The 23,297-nt window shown below is 40.2% G+C and overlaps 1 protein-coding gene across 2 annotated transcripts in view; it reads left to right on the top strand.

Moving 5' to 3' along the window:
- The first annotated feature begins 146 nt into the window (after nt 1–146).
- The window catches only part of ZFYVE16 (zinc finger FYVE-type containing 16), a 32,267-nt gene continuing 9,116 nt past the window's right edge, over nt 147–23,297 (top strand). The window contains exons 1-10 of one of the 2 annotated variants that reach the window (XM_074811741.1): nt 147–308; nt 8,161–8,267; nt 8,453–10,635; nt 16,069–16,165; nt 17,089–17,265; nt 17,909–18,060; nt 20,065–20,437; nt 20,954–21,076; nt 21,169–21,324; nt 21,932–22,156. In XM_074811741.1, the coding sequence (XP_074667842.1) occupies nt 8,198–8,267; nt 8,453–10,635; nt 16,069–16,165; nt 17,089–17,265; nt 17,909–18,060; nt 20,065–20,437; nt 20,954–21,076; nt 21,169–21,324; nt 21,932–22,156 (3,556 nt within the window). In that variant the 5' untranslated portion in view covers nt 147–308; nt 8,161–8,197. Of the gene's footprint in view, nt 309–417; nt 890–8,160; nt 8,268–8,452; nt 10,636–16,068; nt 16,166–17,088; nt 17,266–17,908; nt 18,061–20,064; nt 20,438–20,953; nt 21,077–21,168; nt 21,325–21,931; nt 22,157–23,297 lie in introns of those variants that run through there. The other variant, XM_074811742.1, reaches the window with a different exon arrangement.

The following is a 23,297-nucleotide window of genomic DNA, read 5'->3' as shown; positions in this document are numbered from 1 at the left end:
ACAGAAAAGAGGCGGTGGCGGCGGGCAGGAGCCGCGGGCGGGGGGTGGGAGGGGCGCGGCGGCCGGCGGAGGGGACCCGGAGCGCGGCTCCCGCGCAGGCGCGGGTCCGGGATGGGCGGGGCTGCGCGTGCGCCGAGCGGCGGCCGGGCGCGCAAACAAGGGGGGCGGCCGTCGCCGTCCCGGAGCCGCTGGCGGGGGAGGGGCGGCCTCTGAGGCGAACCGCCGGCGGCGGGAGGGGTGTGGCTGCCCGCCCCGCAGCAGCAGCGCGTCCCCCCTCGCCCGGCGGCCCGCAGCCGGGGGGTGAGGAGGTGGGTACGGGCCCGGCGGGAGCCGCGGTGGGGCCGGGGCGCCGAGGGAGGTGCGGAGGCGGGACGCGGGGCCCGGCGGCGGTCGCGGGTGTCCTGCCGCCGGACCGCCTCCTCCCGCCGGCAGCCGCGGCCTCCCGGGCCGCCCTCCCTGGCGGGGAGCCCGGAGCTGCCCGCCGAGCGGCGGGGCGTGTGCCGGCGCTTCCCGAGGTTTCCGGCCGGGGCTGCGCGGCGGGGTCGGCGGGGAGACGAGAGCTGCTGTGGGCCCGGGGCGCTCGGCGCGGCTCTGACCCGCCGGTGTGCCTCCCGACCCCAGCGTCCCGGCCTCGCCTTAGCGCTGCCCTTGCCGCGGTCAGCTCCGTTGTGTCGGCGCTAACTGCCTTTGTCTCTCCTGCCCTGGCACAGATGCCTGTCTCGATGGAGGAAAGCATCCTAAGCAGGCATTCCGCTCTGAAGCTTATTCCAGGCCTGGAGAAGGTCTTGTGTGCTTCAGGACTGATAAGACAGTCATTAGTCAGAGAAACTTAGTGCAGTAAGGATTTTACACTCTCATCAGCGAATGCACTCTTTGGAAATGGAAGATGGTAATGAAACAAAAACAAACCCTTGACGTATTTTAGCCTACAGTTTGCTGTTGGCACACTGTAGGAGGTAACTGCGTAGAACTTTCACAGCAGTTCATGCTGCGTACTGCATGTTAGACTGCTTAGGTAGATTAATTGCCCCAGAAAGTTTAGAGATATTAATGATGTTTTTGCTTCTGTTCTATTCATTGATAGCAAGGTACAGAGTATAATGGACATGCTTACACCATACACTTAGGCGTTAAATGTTTGAAAACATGCTTCAGGATAAACTGGGAAACATTCTCAGTCTGTATTTAAATATAAGCTATAATGACAGAGAACTGATTATTAGTGCATTCTGAAGAAATGACTAGAGCACAGAAAAGGACCCAGTTGACTGCCAGTACTGGATGCTGTTAGCATGAGGTTATCTAATATGAATACCTGGTTATTAATAATGCAAATCAGAGAAGATGAGAGTATTGAGGGAACACTGGTTTCCACTGAGGAATGGTTTTTCAGACCTGATGTAATAATCATATTCTCATTACTCATTTTCTAATGCTGAGTAATAAATGCTGATACAACTAATGATGATGGTACTGTGGGCAGTGTGTGAGAGATGTGTTTGTTCAGCTGAGCAAGTGAATTCTTCAGCTGTGGGCCTGGCTGCTGCTGATACCACTGATGTGTTGAAGCACTGATGAAAATCAGTAATTGTTGTCAGACAATTTTTTCTGTGTGATGGGAATGATACTATTTTCTGTTCAGATGAGTAGTAACAAATTACTTCGGATGTATGGAAGATGATGTTGGGGTAGAGTTGCCTGGCTGTTGTTGGTGATAATACCATAACGCTGTTGATACTCCTGTTCTTCTGAAGAAATTGTGTTGAACTAACAGGATGTATGTAGCTCTTTAAGCAAGGCAGTTTATTTTTTTGCAGTGTGCCATGTAAACTTTTCTTTATGTGTCTGGAAACTTCTGTAACTTGTATCTTCAACCCTTGATTCACCTCGTAAATTTGCAGTAGCAGCAGCCACTGCAGTTTTGGGGTTAGATAATATGTTGTCTTGCTGAGCAAAAATAGTTTTTATTTGACAACATTTAAGTTTTTCACAAAGCATTTGCTCAGTTTTCGTGAACTTCCCTGTTGATTGCTGGTGAACTCCATGTGCAGTTGTACCCTTTAATTTTTTTGTCTGTAGGGCCTCAAACCTATGGGTAGATATATGGTGTAGGGGTACTGGAGGGGGGAGAGAAGCAGAAAGCCAGTAATTTAAGACCTTTACGGTGGAAGAAGAGGCATACTGTGCTTGATGCAGCACTTCTGTGACACTGTGAACTTTGTTCTTAATGATTGTGTTTCTATCAGAACTTTTGTTCTAGTTACGGTAGCTGCTGGATGCTAAACTGGAAAAAACTACTTAAATACTGTTGTGATGATAAAAGCTTCAATATAGCTTTCTGCTCAGACTAAATGTAACAATTAAACACAATGGTGGAGTTGAAATAATGTAATACTACAGTGAGCAAAGATACTGTGCTCATAACCTAAAATTAAGATGCTACTGTGGTTGGCTTTCTGGAGTGAAGACCTGCATGCATAAGTGTTTGTGTGTTTCTTTATCTCTGAACCTGATCTTTTGTTGTTTTAACATGCTCCATATAAAAGCAGGCCTGGATTTTGCAGGGTGTGATAATCAGCTGTGACGAGATGGGGATCTGGTAATGCCTGCATATATTAACACTGTTTTTCAGGGATTCTTAAACATCAAAAGGCAGCTTGTCATCAGGCATTAAACTGGCTAGCTGGTAATAATTAACTTATCCATTTTATTTTACAAGTTATCACCACTGAAAACTATGACTACCTCCATTGAGAGAGACTATTTGAAACAAAAATTGACAATCTATCCTGTAACTTGGCCATTCTCTATTCTAGTAGACTTGTGTTATCTTCTCCTTTAAATAAGAATGTGTTGAGAAGTCCCTTAGTGGAATGCTGGCTTTGAACTCTGGAATATGTGCCTGTTTTTAGAAGTGATTTATAAAGTGTATAAAAGAAGTGGCTTATAAAGTGTTTTTAAATGCACTGACATAGTTGCAGTCGTTGCACAGTCATCCAGATCACTTCTGATTTGCTTCCCTTGGATGAAGTTTTTATGTAGTAGAATTACTGCCTCTGTTTCTTAAGATACTGTCTTTATGCAATTTAAAGTGCAGTATCAGGAGTTAGCTGGAGACCAAGCCTTGCCTGATTAGACAGGAACGTAAGCAAACCTGTGCTATTCTCTTTCATTCCATTTAAGCTTGCCTCTTGGAGGCCTCAGAATGTAGGGAAGAGCGTTTGACCAGGTGTCAATGTGACCTGAATATTAACTGTTCAGAATCCTTCCTGAGATTGACACAGAAGAGCTCACTTCAGTGCTGTTTACCTCTGCTGTTCCCAGGTACAGGCTTCCTGGCTTCACCATGGTGACTGCTGCCTGACATAGCAATTGATTGTTAGTTTTCTGCTAAATAAACTTGGATAAGATAATAAAGAATGCTGGTCTTGAAATCAGGGCCCAGTTAAAAAAAAAAAAAAAAAACAACAACTTGAAAAGTAACAGACTTAAGGTGAGCTTGTTTAGAAATGTACCAAATGTACTTGCCACTTCTCTAGGTAAACTCTTGGTGTGCTTTTTTTATAATACATCAGCAAAAAGTATTATTCTGGTTTGAAGCTGAAGAACACTCAGTCAACAAAATGAAGAGCTGACTGTTAACAGAGGAAAAAGAAATGGATCTTTGCCAGTGCATGTACTTGGAAGCCCTTGTCATCAGCGTGTTCTGTTTTTCAAGTGGGATTAGCTGCTGTTTAAGGAAATGAGATGTACATAGGAAGAATGGAGTTATGAGACTTTGACCTGTAACAGTGTAATATGTTCAGTGTGACCCATGTCTATCCATTAATACGTCATCTTTGGTGTATTTCTGGCTGAAAAATAAAGTGAGCACCCCAGCACTTCTCTAGATGTCAGGCCTTGTAGTTTACTTGTACAGTTGACAGATGTCTTAAGGAGATGACAGACCTGATTAGCTCAATTCAGCACAGTAATCTGTTAAAGTAAATCTCTAAAACTAAATATGAAAGAATTTTTTATAACAGCTTCTGGTGTCATTGGGATACCTGAACAAAATTGATTTCAGAGGACATCTTTAAGACTAATTTATTGGTGATAGACATTTATTTCCTTGATTATTAATAAAGTTTTTTAAAAAAACATTTATGGTGATTTAAAAAATACAATTCTGATTGTGGTAGATTGGGAGCTTAACATGGAGGACTGTAACTCTGCAAACAGTGGTTTTGGTAGATAATTAAGAGTGAAGCAGCCGTATTTACAATTTTGTGCCAGGACCTCCTGCTAGGTTGGTGTTTGTTTCACTTTGGAGACCTGTTTTGGTGGAGAAACAAGCAAAAAAAATGACTTTGTTTTCCCTTTAAAGTACATGACTCACTCTCTTCGTAGCTCTTTGGCCTGACTTCCTGTGGGATGAGATTGAGAGTGGGTGCTGTTTTGCTGATGAAGGATACCAGTTAAACTCAGACACCAGAGTGAAAAGAATAGGTGTATTTTACTGGGGATAACTAAACAACGTAACAGAGTAATACAGAAAACATACAGTAAGAAAAGACAGAATAGTGCACTTAAAGTAAACAAACAGGAAAATACAGGGTAATGCATCAAATCATTACTTCATGAGAGAGAGAACAGTGATTAAGAAAGATCCATCACCACTTGCATATGTTACCATCATCCAGACCCGCAGTCGCTGGGCAGCCCCGGTTACAGCGAGGATTTGGAGAGCCTGTCCCGGCAAGTGGGAAATCCTACGTGGTGTGTCCACCCATAGGTGAGGCTTCCAAAGTCACTGCAAGTGGGTCCAGCCTTATATACTAAAAATCAGTAAGCCAGAATAGCTGGCACCTTTGTTTTAAGCGAAACATCTGGTTTTACTCTCACATTAGATTCCCTCAGAGCCTGGCCAGGGCTCAAGGGAGAAGCTAAGGGAGTTCCTCTGCTTATCTAATTGATTTATGAGCAAGGTCTCACATGAGGTCACAAGGCCAGACAACTGTCTCCATGGCCCTGTTATCTTGCCCACACACAAAGAAAGATAAAGATGTATTCAGAATAGACATGTTTTATGATGTTTAAGCTACATCTTCCATTAACGAGCATACATATTTCACTAATGACTACATACCAAGTTAGCATCTTTAGGTCGGAGCCTGTTGTTCAGGCTTCAATACTTCCACTTCTTACATCAGAATAGGTGGTTTGTTATAATTTAGTATAATACCTATTAGCACAATGGTTATCAGTTATAAAATATACAGGATTCATCTATAGGTCAACTCTGGCTTGGGCTGGTTGTCCAAGCCTTAGCACTTCAGGTGCCAGTACAAACAAAGTGTTGAGGAATGTGTGGCTGGAGAGTGGTGAGGGGCCTGTGACCACAGCTCCTTTTGGTCACAGCCATTAGTCTGCATGTTAGTTGTAACTTGGAAGTTGTTCCTGAGTGGTAAGGTTGTATAATCTATTCCTACAGAGAGTAAAAATCAGCATTAAGTATTTCTTGATCCCCAGTTTTCTCATAATCCGTCAATATTTCTAGTTTATATCATCTGATAGACTAATTTTTGACAGTTTTGTTGCTGCCCATAAATATGCTTTAAGGGTGGGATCTGTACTTTTAATGTCTCTTAGTGAATCGTCACAAGCTGTTAACCTTGTAAGGCTCTTAACTGAAGTAACTTCCATTTCAAGTTGTAATCTCCCACTTGCCAGGAGATTGGGAAGTGAGTTGATCGTTACAAGAAAGAACTGTATTCAAATGAGTGTAAGAGAAATGGTGTTAAGTATGTACTTGCTGCTGTTTGCTCATGAGATAGCTGTGTGAGACTTGACTTAGCGCAGCATGCTGAAGACCACTGGAGTGACCAGTTCATGGCCATGGATATCAATACAGTGGTATATTCAGATTGTTTATTTTTGCTTGTATATGGGCACAACATGCTGCATTAAGTTATGATGCATACTATTTGTTTCACCCTTTTTGTGCTTTGCAAGTCTCTATTTGAACTATATATATTAGCTTAAAGTTTTCTTGTCACGTGCATATTAATGTGGTAGTAAGTGAATGCATCTGATCTGAACAATTCAGTGAGAGGAAACCTTACACCTCAGTGGAGTAAATAAGACATAGAATCCAGATCTGTAGCTGCAGTGTGGTGTAAGTGATAAGAGAGGATTTAAGTATTTCTTTGGGCTCTAAGCTTTGAGAAGAGACAGTACTAGATGGTCAAAGCACATTAAATTGGGTAGAGTGTTAAGTCAGACAGTGCAGAGACTAAATGAACTGGTAACAGTGGAAGAAAAACTAGACAGGCCTCCACAGGTGTAGTTTCTAGACATTAGACTAAAGGGTTCTAAGTCCCTTCAGTTTACTTAAGGGAAGTGTAAATAATGACTTGGTTATATGTTACAGGTAATTGCACAACATGGGTGTTCAGACATGAAAAAGGTGTGGAATTAGAAAGCACTCAGAGTAACCAAGAAGGCATAACATTGAGTGGCTGGAAATCGTCATTAAACAAATCAAATGGGATGTTTTGCAGTAGGGAATGTGATTAATAAATAGCTCTCTGAGTTGGTAAGTCTCCAAAAAGATTTTAAAAAAAAATTGTTTGGGTCTTAGAGAAAGTTAATGAGTTAATGGTTTTTGTGTTCTGAGTAGAACAGAGATTGTCCTGGTTTTGGCTGGGATAAAGTTAATTTTCTTCCTAGTAGCTGGTACAGTGCTGTGCTTTGGATTTAGTGTGAGAATAGTGTTGGTAACAGACAGATGTTTTAGTTGTTGCTAAATAGTGCTTCTCCTAGGTTAAGGGTTTCTCAGTTTCCCGTGCTCTGCCAGTGAGGGGGTACACAAGAAAACTGGCAGGGAGCGTGGCCAGGACAGCTGGCCTGAACTAGCGAAAGGGATATTCCATACCATAGGATGTCATGCCCAGTATAGAAACTGGGGGGAGTTGGCTGGGGGGGAGTATGTCGTTGCTCAGGCATTGATCAGCAGGTAGTGAGCAGTTGCACTGTGCATTGCTTGTCTTTTCTTGGATTTTATTTCTCTTCTTTTTGTTATCTTCCTTCATTGCTGCGATTACTGTATTTTATTACTATTGTTATTATTTTATTTTAGTTATTAAACTGTTCTTGTCACAACCTGTGAATTTTACTTTTTTTTTTCATCTCTCCTTCCCATTCCACTGTGAGTGGGGAGTGAGCGAGTGGCTGCATGGTGCTTAGCTTCTGGCTGTGGTTAAACCACAGCAGATGATTACCATGCTGCTTTTTCTCCTGGCCTTCGAGGAAGGTCTAAGAGGAGGATTTAAAGGCAACTCATTGGTCATCGTGAGGGAGGAGTACTGACCTCAACCTGCTTAAACACATTGCAGATCTGTGTTAAGATGACTGTGTTGTACTTCAGTGCTTCAGCTGGTTATCTGCTTTACAGTCCTGATATATTTTAGGTTTTAGCCCATATTTAGTCTTATCTGAAACATTTGGTCATAGCTGAAATTAAATTGAGGTTAACTGGTTGGATAGCTTGGGAACTAAGAGAATCAGTTTCTTCTAAGTGTCATTCACATGCTCAGTGTTGAACTGGTTGTGGAGTTTGAACTCCTAAAGGAGGCTTTTTTTCTTGCTGGTACTTTCTCCAACAGAAGGATACTTTTTGTGCTTCCTACTGCAGTTTAAAGCACGAAATGTCTGGAATTATGTAGGCATTATTTATTTAAACAGTTCACTTGTGTTGCAAGGGTGATGACAGCCCATTTTGGTTTTTTGTCTGTGAACTCCATGGTGTAGAATGTATAGGGGGTCAGACTAGAAGATGTTAGTATCCCTTCTGGTTTTAATAAATATATCTATAATATGTGCCATAGTATGTGCTTTCAGATGCATTTGGCTTCAATAAGGCAACTTCAATTTGCTGATTTAAGGTGAATTTTTGAGCATACTGTACATAGTATACTGAGTATACTGCAGAGTGTATTCAGAGCATGTAGAGGTTGGCAGTCTGCAGTCCTGTTTGAGCTTAAATTTTGTTTACATGGAGAGAGAAGAAAGTGTTATTAAAAAGAAAAAAATACTTCACAGAAGTTGTCTTCTAATAATAATATTTTGAATTTGTAAATAGCAAAATGCTGTGAATGAACACTGTATTTTTCTTTTTAGGTTTAAGGAGGCTAAAGCTTCACAAGAACTAACTAGAATGGACAGTTACTTTAAAGCTGCAGTCTGTGACTTGGACAAGCTACTTGATGAATTTGAACAGAATACAGGTTAGTATTATATGCCTTGTTCTGCAACATAATAATATTGGTCAAATGACTGCTACTGTGGGATTTGAAAGTAATGTGCTAAATAAAAGCTTGTGTTGATGAATAGATGGAATTTAGATGGAGTGCACTGTGGAAAGTGAGGAGTTTTACAAACTTTGCTTTTGATCTCTTTCTGCTTAAAACAGATGAATGTGACTGCTACAGAACACCTCAAAATCCATATGACCCCAAACACCATTCACTTTCTTCAGTTCTGGACTGCTTACAACATGTATACCCAACACCAAAACTGCAAGAGGGTGCTAACAGTTGTACTTCATCAGAAGAGATCTCTCTAGCTAGCCACATTGGAACAAGTGAAGCGCTTCCAAGTTATTCACCACCAAATGAGAAGAGCGTTGCTGGACCTGATCTTTTGTCCACTGTGGATAGTGGTTCCTTAAATGAAATTCAGGCTTCAAACCCAGGAAGGTGTAGTATACCTGTGTGTGATCTTGTTAATGACACAGGTAACTTAATCCATTCAGTGGCTGCTCATGAAGATACCCAAAAATTGCAGCCAGATGATTTCCAGTACAGTGAAGGTTTGACTGACTATGGCATATCTTGCGTACCTGTTCCTACTTGTATGTCATCAGCTGGTTGTAGTGATGTTTCAGGTACAGAGCAGAGTGATGGGAAATTGATGCCCCAAGATTCAGGACATCTTAAAACGGAGGAGATTAATTACTTAGCTTTAAAATCAGACAGTTATGCTACAGCAAAGATCTCACATTCATGTGATGATCAACACAGGACAGAATCTGTAAAGTGCAGTGAAGTATTTGGTCAGCTTGAACAAACTGCTTGCCTTAATACTGCACATGTCCCTGTAACATCACAGAATTTGAATGCAAACAGTCCCAAAGATGAGAAAGCATACGAAAAATTGCCTTGTGTATCACAAGATGAAAGTGCATGCTCTGCAGTAAGCGAAGAGATGTATGGAAGAAATGCCACAGAAAAGGTAGACTCAGAAGATGAGTATGATGTTGAATCCATGCCTTCAGATCTGCCACAGAAGCCTCAGTTGCACAAAAGCCATGCAGCATTATCTGGAAATGGTGTTTACCCAGACTCCTCATGTCAAACAGGAGCTAAAGTGGAATTGGAAAAGAAAGTCACAGAAGACAATGTAGTTAGTGAAGAACTTAATAGCAATGAAATACTAAACAGTGTTTCAACTTCGTGTATTTCTGTTGAGGATGTCCAGACTTCACTGTCATGTCTTTCACTTCCTGTATCTATATGTGGTTCATTAGTTGTAACGGAAGAGAAAGTTAATCCTCTACCTCAAAATGAAATGGCAGAGGTTATTAGTGATATTTTAACTGTTCATGCTGAAAAGTCTAAAACTGATCTCTCTGATAAGGAATCCTGGGAAAACACTGGCTTGCATGCACAGGAAGGATATATAGCTAAAATCAGCGAAAGTATTGTGGAAAAAAGTACAGATGGAGAGAAGTATGATACTGAGAATGTAACTGATGACAGTGATTCTCAGCAAGTCAAATCTTTTGCTTCTGCTTTTCTAGAATATGAAGCTGAGCCATATGGTGTTGGTATAGATTCTTATTACAATGAAAGTATGAGCCCAGTTATGGCTGACTTTACTGTTGAGGAGAATGTTTTTAAAAGTGATACTCTAATAAGTGATGCTGAACTTGATGATTTCTTATATGGGCAAAGTCTTCAGTCCAATGTCTTGAAGTCTTCAGACAATGGTAGTAACTTAATGGAAGCTGATACAGATGAAGGGAATTTAACAAATGTGAACAACCTAGATTTCACAGGGGTTACTGAAGAACATATGCAAGCAAAACTGGTGGAGATAATGAGCATTAATAGTAATCTTAAAGCATCTCTTACTGCCAATGAATCGGAATCTTCAACAGAAGAGAGTATGTCTCGTATTGAGGACATGACTGGGAGTGGTAGTGAAGCACTAGTTTCTAATGTTTGTACTGAAGGCGCAAGACCAAAGCAGTTGCTTGGCCCTTCCCAAGGAGCTGTTTGTCAGAGACAACTGAATAGAACAGATGGACTTGAGAAAGAAATCCAGAAGGCCAGTTCAGTTACCCCAGAAGCTCCCCCCTCAGGCACCAGCATAAGTGTTGGTAAAAATTTTGACCCTGTGCACTCTGGGGAAAGCAGCTCTGAAGCTGGAAGAAACCAGACATCTGAAAACATAGAATCACTTAAAATACCTGCAACTCTGTCGTGGAAACAACCGTTGTGGGTTCCTGATTCAGAGGCACCGAACTGCATGAACTGCCAAGTCAAGTTCACGTTTACAAAAAGACGACACCACTGTCGTGCATGCGGAAAGGTAAGTTATTGGAGAGGAGTCCTGTGTTATTAAAAGCAAATGCATTCTGATTCAAGGATAACCAAAATACAAAAGGGAAAGAATATTGACAGAATTTTTCTAGTCTCAAAGTATTTTATTTTTTAAAAAATTAATTTTATTTTTCCTTCATAGAAACAGACTGTTGGAAAAGACTGATACTAATTAAGAAATGTATGGCCTTTTTTGTGAAAATAATTAAAGGGAAGTACGGAGAATGTTCGTACTTTATTTTCCAATACTGTCTAGACTACTGTATTTTGCATAGAACTAGAAAGATGAGACAGTGGATTACTTCATAGTAGTCATAGTGAATCAGCTCTTTACTCAGCTTTTAAGTTAAGCTTAAGTATTTAAACTTAAAAAAATTGAGGTGATGATGATTGTTGGAGTTCAGGTGAGTGGTTATACTAGCTGTAAAACACTGTCCATGAATCTGTAAGGATTGCATTCTTTCAGGAGCTGTAAGAGCAGTACCAATGCAAAGGATTTATAGCCTAAATCTGTCCTTCTGTGTGTTTAGATGTATAATTTTCCAGGGGAGTCATCTCAGGGGAAAACTATGCTACTTTTGTGGGGCAAATGGTACTCACCAACTGAGCAAGTAATCTGTAGAATTTTTTTCAGCGTGTGGTCTTCTGCAGTGAGTAAATAGTCAAAAGTTTATTCTTAATCCAGAATTCCCTTGTGAGGTGCTGTGGCTTACACTTCTACTAGTGTGTAAATGGAAATACTGACAATACTAATGAACCTACAGTGAAGACCACTTACTAACTTTTTGCATCCCCAGTGTAGAGAGGCATCTGGAGAGGCTTGGTAATCTCCCAGGGTGAGCACCCTGGCACTGTGTATTCAAAGCATAGCACTCTTTTTACTTCAGCTGCACTAAGCATGAACTAGAATGTGGGTCTAAATTTGGTGCCAAGAAAGTGAAGAACTCACTGTGACAACCTAGAAGTCATTGAACTTAATCATTTGGCAGAATATTCTGTTGAAGTGTTGTACACAGTTCTTCTGAGTGGGTTTCATTTTAGTTGTAAGCCTGACTGACTTCAAGTTCCTGTTTACATTCACTGTGAAATTTCTTGCACCTTGTCTAGAAGTGAGGATAAATCACTACACAGTTCTGTTTACAGCCATCAGCTGTTAGTGTGGCTAATCTTGTGTGTTAACAGAGGGTTTTTTGGCAGAAGGGTGTAATTAGAGGGAGTATCACAATGCATCTTCATTAGAAGAACGAGTGAAGGCAGTATAGGTTATCTAAACTTACAGATACTGGAGTGTGCTGCAGTTGTTAAGTGTTATGACTTTTCTGAATGTGCAATAGCTTAACTTTCTGCCTTGTAAAACTTTGTCTTAAAAACAAATGAAACTTTCCTTGTGAACTTGTTGTGGGTTGTGTTTTCAACCATGTGGACATAAGGATAAACTGGTAGGAATTCACAGTTGTCCTCTGTGGACTATACTGAAAGACAATTGTATAGTTTTCATGTAGTCCTACAGCTTTTTATTAATGAAAGTGGCAACACTTGTGAATTCTGGCTTTTGTGCTGGAAGGAAGTGTAAAGTTAGTGGTCCCTGCTTTCTCTCCCATCTGCATCACTTGTAAGGCCAAACAACTTTGCAGTTTCTTTATTTAGGTGTTTGTCTGTTGTTGCAGTACCCTTCCTCTGTCTAGCTCAACCAGAATCAATTTATTTGCTCAGCAGCCTCATTTTCATCTCCTTTCCCCTGTTACATTACCTGTCCCTTAGCTTGTGTTCACCTCTTGTCTCCTGTGCATTAAGATTAAGCTGCCTCCTCTGTTGTGGGTCCCAGTGGTACCAACTGTAAGAAGAGCGTGTCCAGAGAAGGGCAACGAAGCTGGTGAAGGGTCTGGAGCACAGGTCGTATGAGGAGCGGCTGAGGGAACTGGGGTTGTTTAGCCTGGAGAAGAGGAGGCTGAGGGGAGACCTCATCACCCTCTACAACTACCTGAAAGGAGGTTGCAGAGAGCTGGGGATGAGCCTCTTTAACCAAGTAATGAGCGATAAGACAAGAGGTAATGGCCTCAAGCTGTGCCAGGGAAGGTTTAGACTAGATATTAGGAAGCATTTCTTTCCAGAAGGGGTTGTTGGGCGTTGGAATGGGCTGCCCAGGGAGGTGGTGGAGTCCCCATCCCTGGAGGTGTTCAAGAGGCAGGTTGACACAGCACTTCGGGATATGGTGTAGTTGGGAACTGTCAGTGCTAGGTTAACGGTTGGACTAGATGGTCTTCAAGGTCCTTTCCAACCTAGATGTTTCTGTGATTCTGTGAAGAGAATGCCAATTGCAAAGGATTCTACTGCTTAGCATTTGAAGCCCTAAGGTGGATTGTAACTGATTAGCAATCAATCTTCACCAGTTACATTCTTAACATCTTTACTGAGCATGTGCACTTTCAGTTGAGGTAAATTACCTGTGACACTAATGCAGAGGCGACTGGAATAGTTTCTTTTTTTGAGCTTGTATTGCACCAATCAAGTATTACTGTTTTTACGGTGACTTTTCCTACTTAAAGGAGATCACTTCTAATAGCTTAATTTTTTTTTTCTCTGTCGCTACTGTTTGGGGTTTTATTTTCCTCTTAATCCACTTTGTTTTCCTGGAGATAATTAGGAATAACAGAAGACTTTGTGTTCTTTTTGCTTACTTAACCCAGGTCAGTGGTAGAAGGTTGCTGTCAGACCAAGGTTTCAAAAGAAACCTCTTCTAAAGGCCATATCCTGGTGTCAACTGGGATAGAGATAATTTTTTTTCTTAGTAGCTATAATTAGTGCTGTGTTTCAGATTCAATGTGGGATTTGCTATAAGAACAATGTTGATAAGACACTGATGCTTTTAGTTGTTGCTAAGAGCTCAAGGACTTTTCAACTTCCCATGTCCTGCCTGTGCGCAGGTGCGCAAGAAGATGGGTGGGAGCACAGCCAGAGCACCACACCCAAATCAGCCAGTGGAATAGTCCATATCATATAACGTCATGCTCAGTATATATGTGAGGGTTGGCTGAGAAGTTGAGGGGCTCTCTTCCAGCATTGCAGTTTGAGAATCATCTCTCCTCCAGGATCACTAGCCAGGAATGGGCTGGGCATCGGTAGGTTGGTGGTGAGGAATTGCATTGTCCATTACTCATTTGTATATTCTAGTATCATTATTATTTTAATTTCATTTTATTACAATTATTAAATTGTTTTTATCTGAACCTACGAGTCTCCTTACCTTTACTCCTCCAATTCCCTCCCCCATCTCCTGGGGCAGGGGAGGATGAGTGAGCTGTTGGCTGGGTTTAAAACATGACAGGCCAATACTGACTCCAGAGTCTGTATATAGCCAAAAGTGGTGGGACTCTGAAAATTTGCAAGTCACTATTGAAAGAACATAAGGGAAAAGTGCGAAAAGCACCAGATATTTGTGGGAACTCTTGCAGAAAACAGTTTTACTGGAGACATAATTCTTTGAACGGGATTGTGCAGGTGTAGTCCAGGCTAGGGATGTACTTTTTTCCCTATATGTGCTTAAAAATAGACAGGATACATACCCTGTTGAAGTAGAAGAGCATATTCTGTTCTTTCAAAGCAGTCTTCAGCAAGCTTTTAAAATACTTCGCTGAAGGGAACTAGTAACATAACAGCAACTATGCTTATTCTTTCTGACAGAGTTGGGGAGCTTGCTTACCCAACATAGTTCCTGAGCCAGCATTAGTAAATAGCTTGGGAAGGAGTGAGCTCCAGCTTAGATAGTTGTCTGAGTTAGAAGAGGCAACTTGGAATTTCATGACAAACTGGTAACAGTTGTTATGGAGAGACTTGGTGCAGTGCACAGTGCTGCAAGATCAGTGGATAAGGAATGACTCTTAGCTGGTGTGAGACTAGATCATTTTAACCATTACCTGAATCCTAATGGGAGATTGCAACAGTTATCTTCAGAGATAATACTAAAGCAGTAAAGGAAATGTGACCCAATTCTGGGGTTCGGTCCTTGTTCCTGTCACTGTCCTTTAATGTAAAATAGGTATGGGATTAACAGAACTAGGAATGAATTTGAGAATAGGTGGTGCGACCTGAAATTATTTTCATCACTCCAGATAATAATTCTAATATCACTTGTTGCTTCTCTTTGTGTATGCATTGTGGTTATTGGTTTTTTTCCATGAAGGTTTTGTCATGAGAGATAAGATACAGGCTTGAATATTAAGCTGCAGAGGGTTTAGAATCAAACAAGTGTATTTCTTGGAAGAGTTCTGATTGCTGTGCAATTGTATACCAGCTGCTTCCAGCTATGATCTTAAAAAAAAAATTGTAAAAAAATCCAATTTTAGCTATTTTGTGGGCACCTGGCCTTATGTGATTAGATCTGCTCACATCAGGAAATTTTAGGTGCTGCTCTATTTCATAGCTGAATCTGAGAGAGTATTGCCAAGAGCTGAGTGCCTGGCTGTGTAATGTGGACGCTCCTAGCCCTGTGTGGAAGGTTGGTTTGTAGGCATCTAAGGCTTGGTCCAACAGAAATATCTGTCAGATTTCAGAAGCTTATGGTATGGATAGGTTGTGATGCAGTTCTGGGGAACGGAATAGGAAGAACCCCTAATCAGAAGCAGATTTAGCAGACTTCATAGTTTGGCTCAAATTGTGGAGCTTTTGAAATTCTTAATCATTAGCATCATAGAATGGTTTGGGTTGGAAGAGAACTTTAAAAACCACCTGTTCCAACCTTCCTGCTGCGGGCAGGGACATCTCCCATTAGGTCAGGTTGCTCAGAGCCCTGTCAACCTGACCTTGAACACTTCCAGTGATGGGGTATCCACAGATTCTTTGGGCAACCTGTTCCTGTGTCTCACCACCCTCACTGTAAAAAGTTTCTTCCTTCTGTGCAATTGAAATCTACAATCTTTCAGTTTAAAACTGTTGCTCCTTGTCCTGTCACTACAGGCCCTGGTAGAAAGTCTCTCTCTGTGTGTCTTAAAAGTGTGCTTTATATATTGAAAAGCTGCAAAAAGGTCTACCTGGAGCCTTCTCTTCTCCAGGCTGAACAACCTCAAGTCTCAGTGTTTCTTCATAGGAGGGGTGCTCCAGCCCTCTGACCATTTTCGTACCCCTCCTCTGGACCCGCTCCAATAGGTCCATGTCTTTCCTCTGCTGGGGACCCAGAGCTGAATGCAGTTAAACCCTTTTTAATAAAAGCCTTTTTAGTCTAGTACTTCCACTTCTCCACAAACAAATGTATTGTAACATACATTTGCCAAAGCTCCTTTTCTCCTTCCCTTCTTCCAAATATGTGTATGCATGCTTTATATAATGCAATCTATTTTAGTAAAAGGAGTAAATAATAATACAAATTTAATTCAGGAAATACTGGGATTTTGTCTATAATATTTAACTCAATCTTTTTCTGGTTCAGGTTTTTTGTGGTGGCTGCTGCAAACGAAAATCCAAACTACAATACATGGAGAAGGAAGCAAGAGTCTGTAATAGCTGTTATGATGACATTAATAAAGGTAAAAAGTTTATTTTAGTAATTGCAGTAATCATTAAAAAAAATAGGGACACCCAGCATCTCTTTAATCTTTGCTCTTTCTGGGGAGCTTCACTACTGTAATTGGTGTATGTTTTCCTATTTCTGAGATGGAGGGAGGAAGAGAATAGCTGGATTTCAGTTCTTATTTTAAACTTTTAAGTAGCAAACTGGTTATTTTTTATATAAAAAATAAAAAGTAGGCTTGAACTCTGTAGGACTAAATATAAAGTTATGCTGTTGGGTCATCCATAGCAGGAGTCTAGCAAAAGTGATCCTCCCTCCACAGTTGGCCTTCTGTATGTTTAAAGGCCATACTCCTGCTTGCTCTCACATGTTACTTGCCCATTCTATGTAGCTTTCTGTTCTGATATTTTTACAAGTTGCTTAACAGTACTACAGTAATTGAATAATAAGATAACCTTTTCTTAAGTGAATAAGATAACCTTTTCTTAAGTGAAAGCTAAGCATGGATGCTTATGGAAACATCAGGAGAAAAAAGAGGTCCTAATTATTAATACTTAAGTAACAAGTTGAAGTGAAAACATACCAGATTTTTAATATGCCACCTGAATGGAATTTGATTTGATAAATGTGATACATGTATTTGCACCAAGGTAGAGGGATCATATGGTTCAATGTAGTCACTGTAACGGTAGCAAGATGTACAAGGAGGTCTGTTTCTGTCTTAGGAACAGATTAGGCAAATATGCAGGTAAAAAGATAAGAAATCTAAAATTTTCTTCTGTACAACAGCTTGAGTGTTCATTTTTCATAAGTAGCTCACAAAGGTGCACAGCTTTTGTAAAAAAAAAAAAAAAACCAAAACAAAACCCATCCATAATACTGCACTGCAAATGAAATTTAGTCATTTGTGAGATCTTAAAAACTAACTATATTTTTTAGCACAGGCATTTGAAAGGATGATGAATCCAACTGGTCCTGTCCCAAATTCCAGTATATCCTCTGAGGGTTCTTCTGCTGTTCCACCTTTGGAGGAAGCCCAGATATCTGGTAGAGCTCGCTCTCCTTCACCTTCTGCACTGTTACCTATCTCAGTACTTAAACAACCTAGTATTGAAGGTATGCAAAATATAGTATAATATATATATAATATATAGTATACACTTTCAGGATCTCTTTGGAATATTGTAAATTTCTTTGGTGTAGAAATTAATCATTTTTATATACTTTAGGAGATCTCTGGCTTGCATTGTGTCTGCCAGTCTTACAGTAAAAACAGAAAGTAGTTGTTTAGGGAAGAGTTGCTAGGGAGCAGTAGGGGTCCATTCTCTGTGTAAATACGAATGATTAGTGGCTAAGTAGTGTCTTTGTTCCACTTTTATTAAACATTTGACCTTCAATGAAAACAAATCTTTAAACAATGTTATAAGCTAACTTTTTTAGAGTGTATTTCATCTTTTAGCTGTGATACACACTTCATTTTTACCTTACTACAGAGGGATGATTGAGAAAGTACCCTTCCTTATACAGGAATTGATAGGTTTAACTATAGCATGGCAGCTTCCTCTGCAAGTATGAGATTGTTTTTGCATGTATTTGCCAGTCTGGAGACTGGCTGATGTCAAACTGTCTATTTGTGCTTGGTTCCAGTAAACAGATTCTCTATATATTTGGAGGGAGAAGGGGCTTAATGTTTATCCCTTTCAGCTATTAGAACAGTACAGTAATATGAAGTCAGTGTTGTTTTCTTAACCTGTCCTAGGGCTGTGCCCCAAAGAACAAAGGAGAGTTTGGTTTGCAGATGGTATTTTGCCAAATGGTGAAGTGGCAGATACAGCAAAACTTTCATCTGGAGCAAAGAGGTCATCACAGGACTTAAGTCCAGTAAACCCTGACTCACCGGAGATGCATATGGTATGAATTGAGAAGTGTGTGTAGGTGTATGAATTACCTCTTGAAACACCTTTGGTTGTTACTGATGAGGCCACCTTACATACCATAATATGACTTTTGCTTCACAGCTTTTGGAATCTGAGCCAATATTTGATTATTTTTTGGGGGGTGGCTGTGAAGTCCTTGGATTGAAATATTTGGTAGATCATACTTAAAAGGAAGACATGCTTCTTTTGGGGGGGTGTATGTGAACTTTAAAAATCGTAGGGCAGAAAAACTTCCAAAAGAAGTTTGTTTTTTCTACTCAGCCTTTGATAAACTACTTCTATGAAGGTAACCTCAGCCATAGTTCTGAAACCTGTCATTAAACAACATGCTTATAGTAGAAGTATGTGGGCTTGTTTCCAGTGGCTTCCTGTAGTTTGCCTGTTGGATTAGACTAACCAGAAGTTGCTTAATGCCCTAGAATACTACATTATAGGTTGTAGCAAAATCTATGTGTTGCTTCTAATGTAAACTAATACTGAACTGAGAGGGGGATTGGCTTTTTTATAATAGATCACGTTCATGGGTGTTGAACTAGCTGCACTTGACAAGAAAAGTCCAAAGAAGTGTGGTTGGTATAAGTTTGTTGTGGAGAGGTTCTTCAGCTTTTCAAAATAAAACATAGCTCTGAAGTGCTGTCTCAAGTGATAAAATAAATTCTATGATTCTAACAGCATTCAAGAGTTTTTAAAACAAATTTAGTAAAGCTAACAACCAGACCAGATCATTATTATTTGTGTATGGAGGATCTGAACAGTTACCAGGTCTATAGCCTGTAAATCGGCCTTAATTTATGAAGATTGGATAATAGTAAATGTGACCTCATTCGGACAAGGAAGGACTCCAATAAGCTGCAGTCATCAAAAGGTATAGCTTGTCTTCCATTTTGGGGAAAAAATAGGATATTTGCACTTGCAAAAGATGAGCAATGTCTAAAACTAAAAGCAGCATAGACAAAGTGAACAGGAAACAATTCGTTGATTAGTTCTTGTATGTAACTTTAGAAGCTCAAAAAACCACTATACTGCAGCTCTAATGCAAAGGATGTACCACTAGGTAACACATAATCCTGAACGTGCTGCCACAGGATGCTATGAAGGTCAAAAGTATAAAGTGATTTGAAACACCAGCAAGCAAATTCATGGGGAAGAAGTCAGTAAGAGACCAATTGAGTCCTCTTTTTGTCTATGTGGGATGTTACTTTGGGGGTTGGTGTAGTGTATTTTTTTTCTTTTTTCTGACACGTGCATTCTCTAAACAGGGGATTTGGTGGAAGCTGGTGGCATACCAGGAGAACTGTTACAGGGCAAGCATAGAGTTGTTATGCTTTTTTCTTGTTGCAATGCAGAGTTCCCTACTGAGACAGGATTCAAACCTGACATACTTGAAAGACTAACACACCTCTTTGTTTTAATGACGGCTCATATCCTAATGTGACTATGCTCATAGTTTGTCATACCCATTTTTCTGGGGGAGCAGCATAGGTTTGACTCCAAACTAGAAATTAATCAGACTGTAAAATGCTAGATTCAGCTATTAGTACATAGCATAGAAATAGAAATACACTTGCAGTACTGAACTGCTGATCCCGGTGATGGCAAATTACAGTGATGATAATGTTCAGTAGCTATGAATGAGGAAACAGTAATACTAAACAGATTCCTGGAGGGATACTTGATTTGTTGTGATTGTGTTACATCTGATTGTCGTATGCTAAAACGACTGATCTGCGGCGCTCTGATATGAGTTGCTACTGAACAAATAAGTTAATGATGCATTTTCACCTAATGTAACCCCTAAAGATGAAAAAAAAAGAAGGAAGATCCAGGAGAGATTTGATGGCTTTCCTCTTGTTTAGAGGAAATGCATTCTCAGTATTTGTGGTAGATTTCTTTCTCTTTTTGCTTCTAGAATGCTAGTAATGCAAGTTTAGCTTGTTGTGAGACAAGACTGTAGACTTTTTTTTCTTTGTCTTCATAGGCTGCAGAGAAAGATGACTTATTAACTGATGTAAATCCAAAACCAAAGGAAGAAACTGATACTACTGCAGCAATGGAAGAATTACATCCTTCTGTTTCTTCAGATGATGCACAGCAGGCTGTTCCAGGCCAGAGTGAGGTGGTACATAGTTATACATCTGTAACTCTAGAAACTAAAGAGTGTTCTCCTTCTGCAGAAGCTGAGAAGACTAGTTCCAGTTCAGTTGATCAGACTAAAAGTGATATGCCTGTTAGTCCTTCAAGTTACAGAGCACTATGTGGTGTTGAAAACTGTGTTCGTAAAGAGATCAGCCTTGTTCCTGATGGTGATAAACTGCCACCGCTTTTGCTTACAGTGGGTGGAAAAGGAAAAGGTAAAATTTGAGAAGATTTTAATATTTAATTACCTTATCCAAGATTTCTAAATACGAACTTGTGTGTATATAACTTGCATTTTAATACAATTCTAATCTCATTTATTTGCTGCACAATAGATCGTTGGATAGTTGAACATGCATTACTAACAAGATCAATATATTACGAAGAGAATACTTCATCACTTAAATGCATTGTAGTAGGGACTGTGCTTATTGATGGTAATTAAGAGTACCAGTATATGGATGAGGAGACAGCATACGCAATTAGTCAGTAATTACCAAATGAATGGTAGCCCTAGTTTGAATCTTTGTTACAAGTTACTGCTTTATTTTTCTATGTTCCTTGAATCTTAGGGTAAGCTATTCATTGATTGATCTGTAGCTATTCTAAGCTTGAGAATGATTACCACTCTCTTAGGAGGATGGGACAGTCTTTCATATGCTATGATCTGTAATATTTGTGTTAGATAGTTGGCTGACATGTTGAACTAAATTGGATGTTAATTTATTTAGATCCTCTAGTGGAAGAACATCCATCACACCAACAGGTCACCTTGCTTCTTGTGGAAGGAGGTCATAATCCATTAACTTTTATCCTGAATGCAAACTTGCTTGTAAATGTCAAGCTAATAACTTGTAAGTAGTGCACATTTTCTTTTCCATTAAATCCAGCTTTCTTTTTTGACTGTAAAACAACATTATTGTGGTATCTATCTTTTTAATTAAAGATTCTTCAGAAAAGTGTTGGTACTTCTCAACAAATGGACTACATGGTTTGGGTCAGGCAGAAATTATCATTCTATTGCAGTGTTTGCCAGGTGAAGAGATTTTTCCTAATGAAATATTCAGATTATTTATTGACATCTATAAGGATGCAACGAAAGGTATGTAATGTCTAACTTCTTACTTCATAATATCTTCTTGCTGATCTTTAAAGCTGGAAGTTAATACATAATTTTTCTTGAAGTATTTGTAGGTATCTAATGATTCTGTTCAAAAACCTTGCAGTGTTAGCCTTGGATTCTAAATAAACAACAGGAAGAAAAAAATTGGTTTCATTTACTTCTGTAAACATCCTGTTTGTAGTTTTTTTGTTGTTCTTCAGTCACGTTGTGTTGGAGATTCTGTGTGTAAGTCCTTGAGTCTATGGTTTAGGACATCTGGAACTTCATTTGAGAAGTACAATACCCATGTTTATAAATATTTGAGGCCTGTTAATTGAAGTTCATCGATTGGTGTGTGCCAGAACATTGTGCCACTTTAGGGTTTTTGGTATTTGTTTGGAAGAACCTTGTTTAATGTTCAAGTTCATTTAGTTAATAGATATAGAGTGCTTAGTCTGTTGGTTTAGACGTCTGTCAGACTTTCAGGAAGATGTGAAATACACCATATGGCTTACAAATCTGTGGGACACCACTGGTTAGAGTAGTTTTCTTGACACTAATGTATTACTTCTCCAGATGTATAAAGCCTCTGTCACTCTTTCTACAGGAAGGTTAATAAGAAACATGGAAAACATTACTTTTACTGAAAACTTTCTCAGTAACAAAGAGCATGGAGGATTCCTGTTTGTTTCACCAACTCTTCAGAAACTTGATGATCAGATTCTACCAGAAAATCCCTTTCTTTGTGGCATTCTCATCCATAAGCTGGAAATACCCTGGGCGAAAGTTTTTCCAATCCGTTTAATGTTGAGATTGGGAGCAGAATATGGGGGTGAGTTAAATAGCTGTATAAATGTAAAATTCCCTTTGGAAGATACAAGATTTTTAGACAAGCAAAATATTTAAAATAATCTTTGCAGTATTTTTTATTACACTTGTGTAAGACTGAAGTTTCATACGTGGGAAGCCACCTATTGAGACACTTAGGAATTTACATTGCGCTGCTGGACTGCCTTGATTATTTTTCTTTTTTCTGACTTCTGTTGTCATAGGAGAAAGGTTTGAAGGGAAGTTCACAAGCTCAATTTACAACTCTGACCAATTGGGCTTCTTAACTAAATTACTGAAATTTACTGTATTGGCAAAATATTACTGCTTCATAAAATGGATAAAGGTATTCATTACTTCTAAGGATAACTTACTAAAACATTTGAAATCTCTAGGCCTGTAAAAATGCAGGAGACATTTTTTCAAAGTGAGGTGGATGGAGAGCCTGTAAATATGCACCACCACACAGTGCAGTGACACAACCTCCATGTGTGAATTACTTTCCACAGTCTGTTGCAGGCTGATGTGAGTATTTTCTGCTCTCCTGAGAGATTTGCATTGACTCTGCTCCAGGCTCACCAAAAGGTGTTTACGCAGATTCCCGTTGCCTTGAAGAACAGATAAGCTTGCTTGAGCAAGACCTGGAAGTAGATACTGTCCTAAATGCCTTCTAGAGTGGGTTGTGTACTTGCTTGAATAACACAGATACTTCATGTAGCAATATAGGTGCCGGTTTGTTTCCTGTTTAACTGCTGCTTATGCCATCCAGAGGGACCTGGACACACTGGAGAGGTGGGCCCCGTGCAAACCTCATAAAGTTCAACAAGGCCAAGTGCAAGGGCCTGCACATGGGTCAGGGCAATCCCAAGCACAAATCCAGGCTGGGTGATGAGTGGATTGAGAGCTGCCCTGAGGAGAAGGACTTGGGGGTATTAGTGGATGGAAAACTGACTGTGAGCCAGCAATGTGCACTCACAGCCCAGAAAGCCAACTGTGTCCTGGGCTGCATCCAGAGCACTGTGGCTAGCAGGGCGAGGGAGGGGATTCTCCTCTACTCTGCTCTCATGAGACCCCCCCCTGTGTCCAGCTCTGAGGGCACCAACATCAGGAGGACACAGACCTGCTCAAACAGGTCCAGAGGAGGC

Source organism: Strix aluco, chromosome Z (assembly GCF_031877795.1).
Source record: "Strix aluco isolate bStrAlu1 chromosome Z, bStrAlu1.hap1, whole genome shotgun sequence".
Classification (NCBI taxonomy): Eukaryota; Metazoa; Chordata; class Aves; order Strigiformes; family Strigidae; genus Strix; species Strix aluco.
The sequence above is the reverse complement of the archived record's forward strand: the minus strand, read 5'-3'. Positions and strand labels throughout refer to the sequence as shown.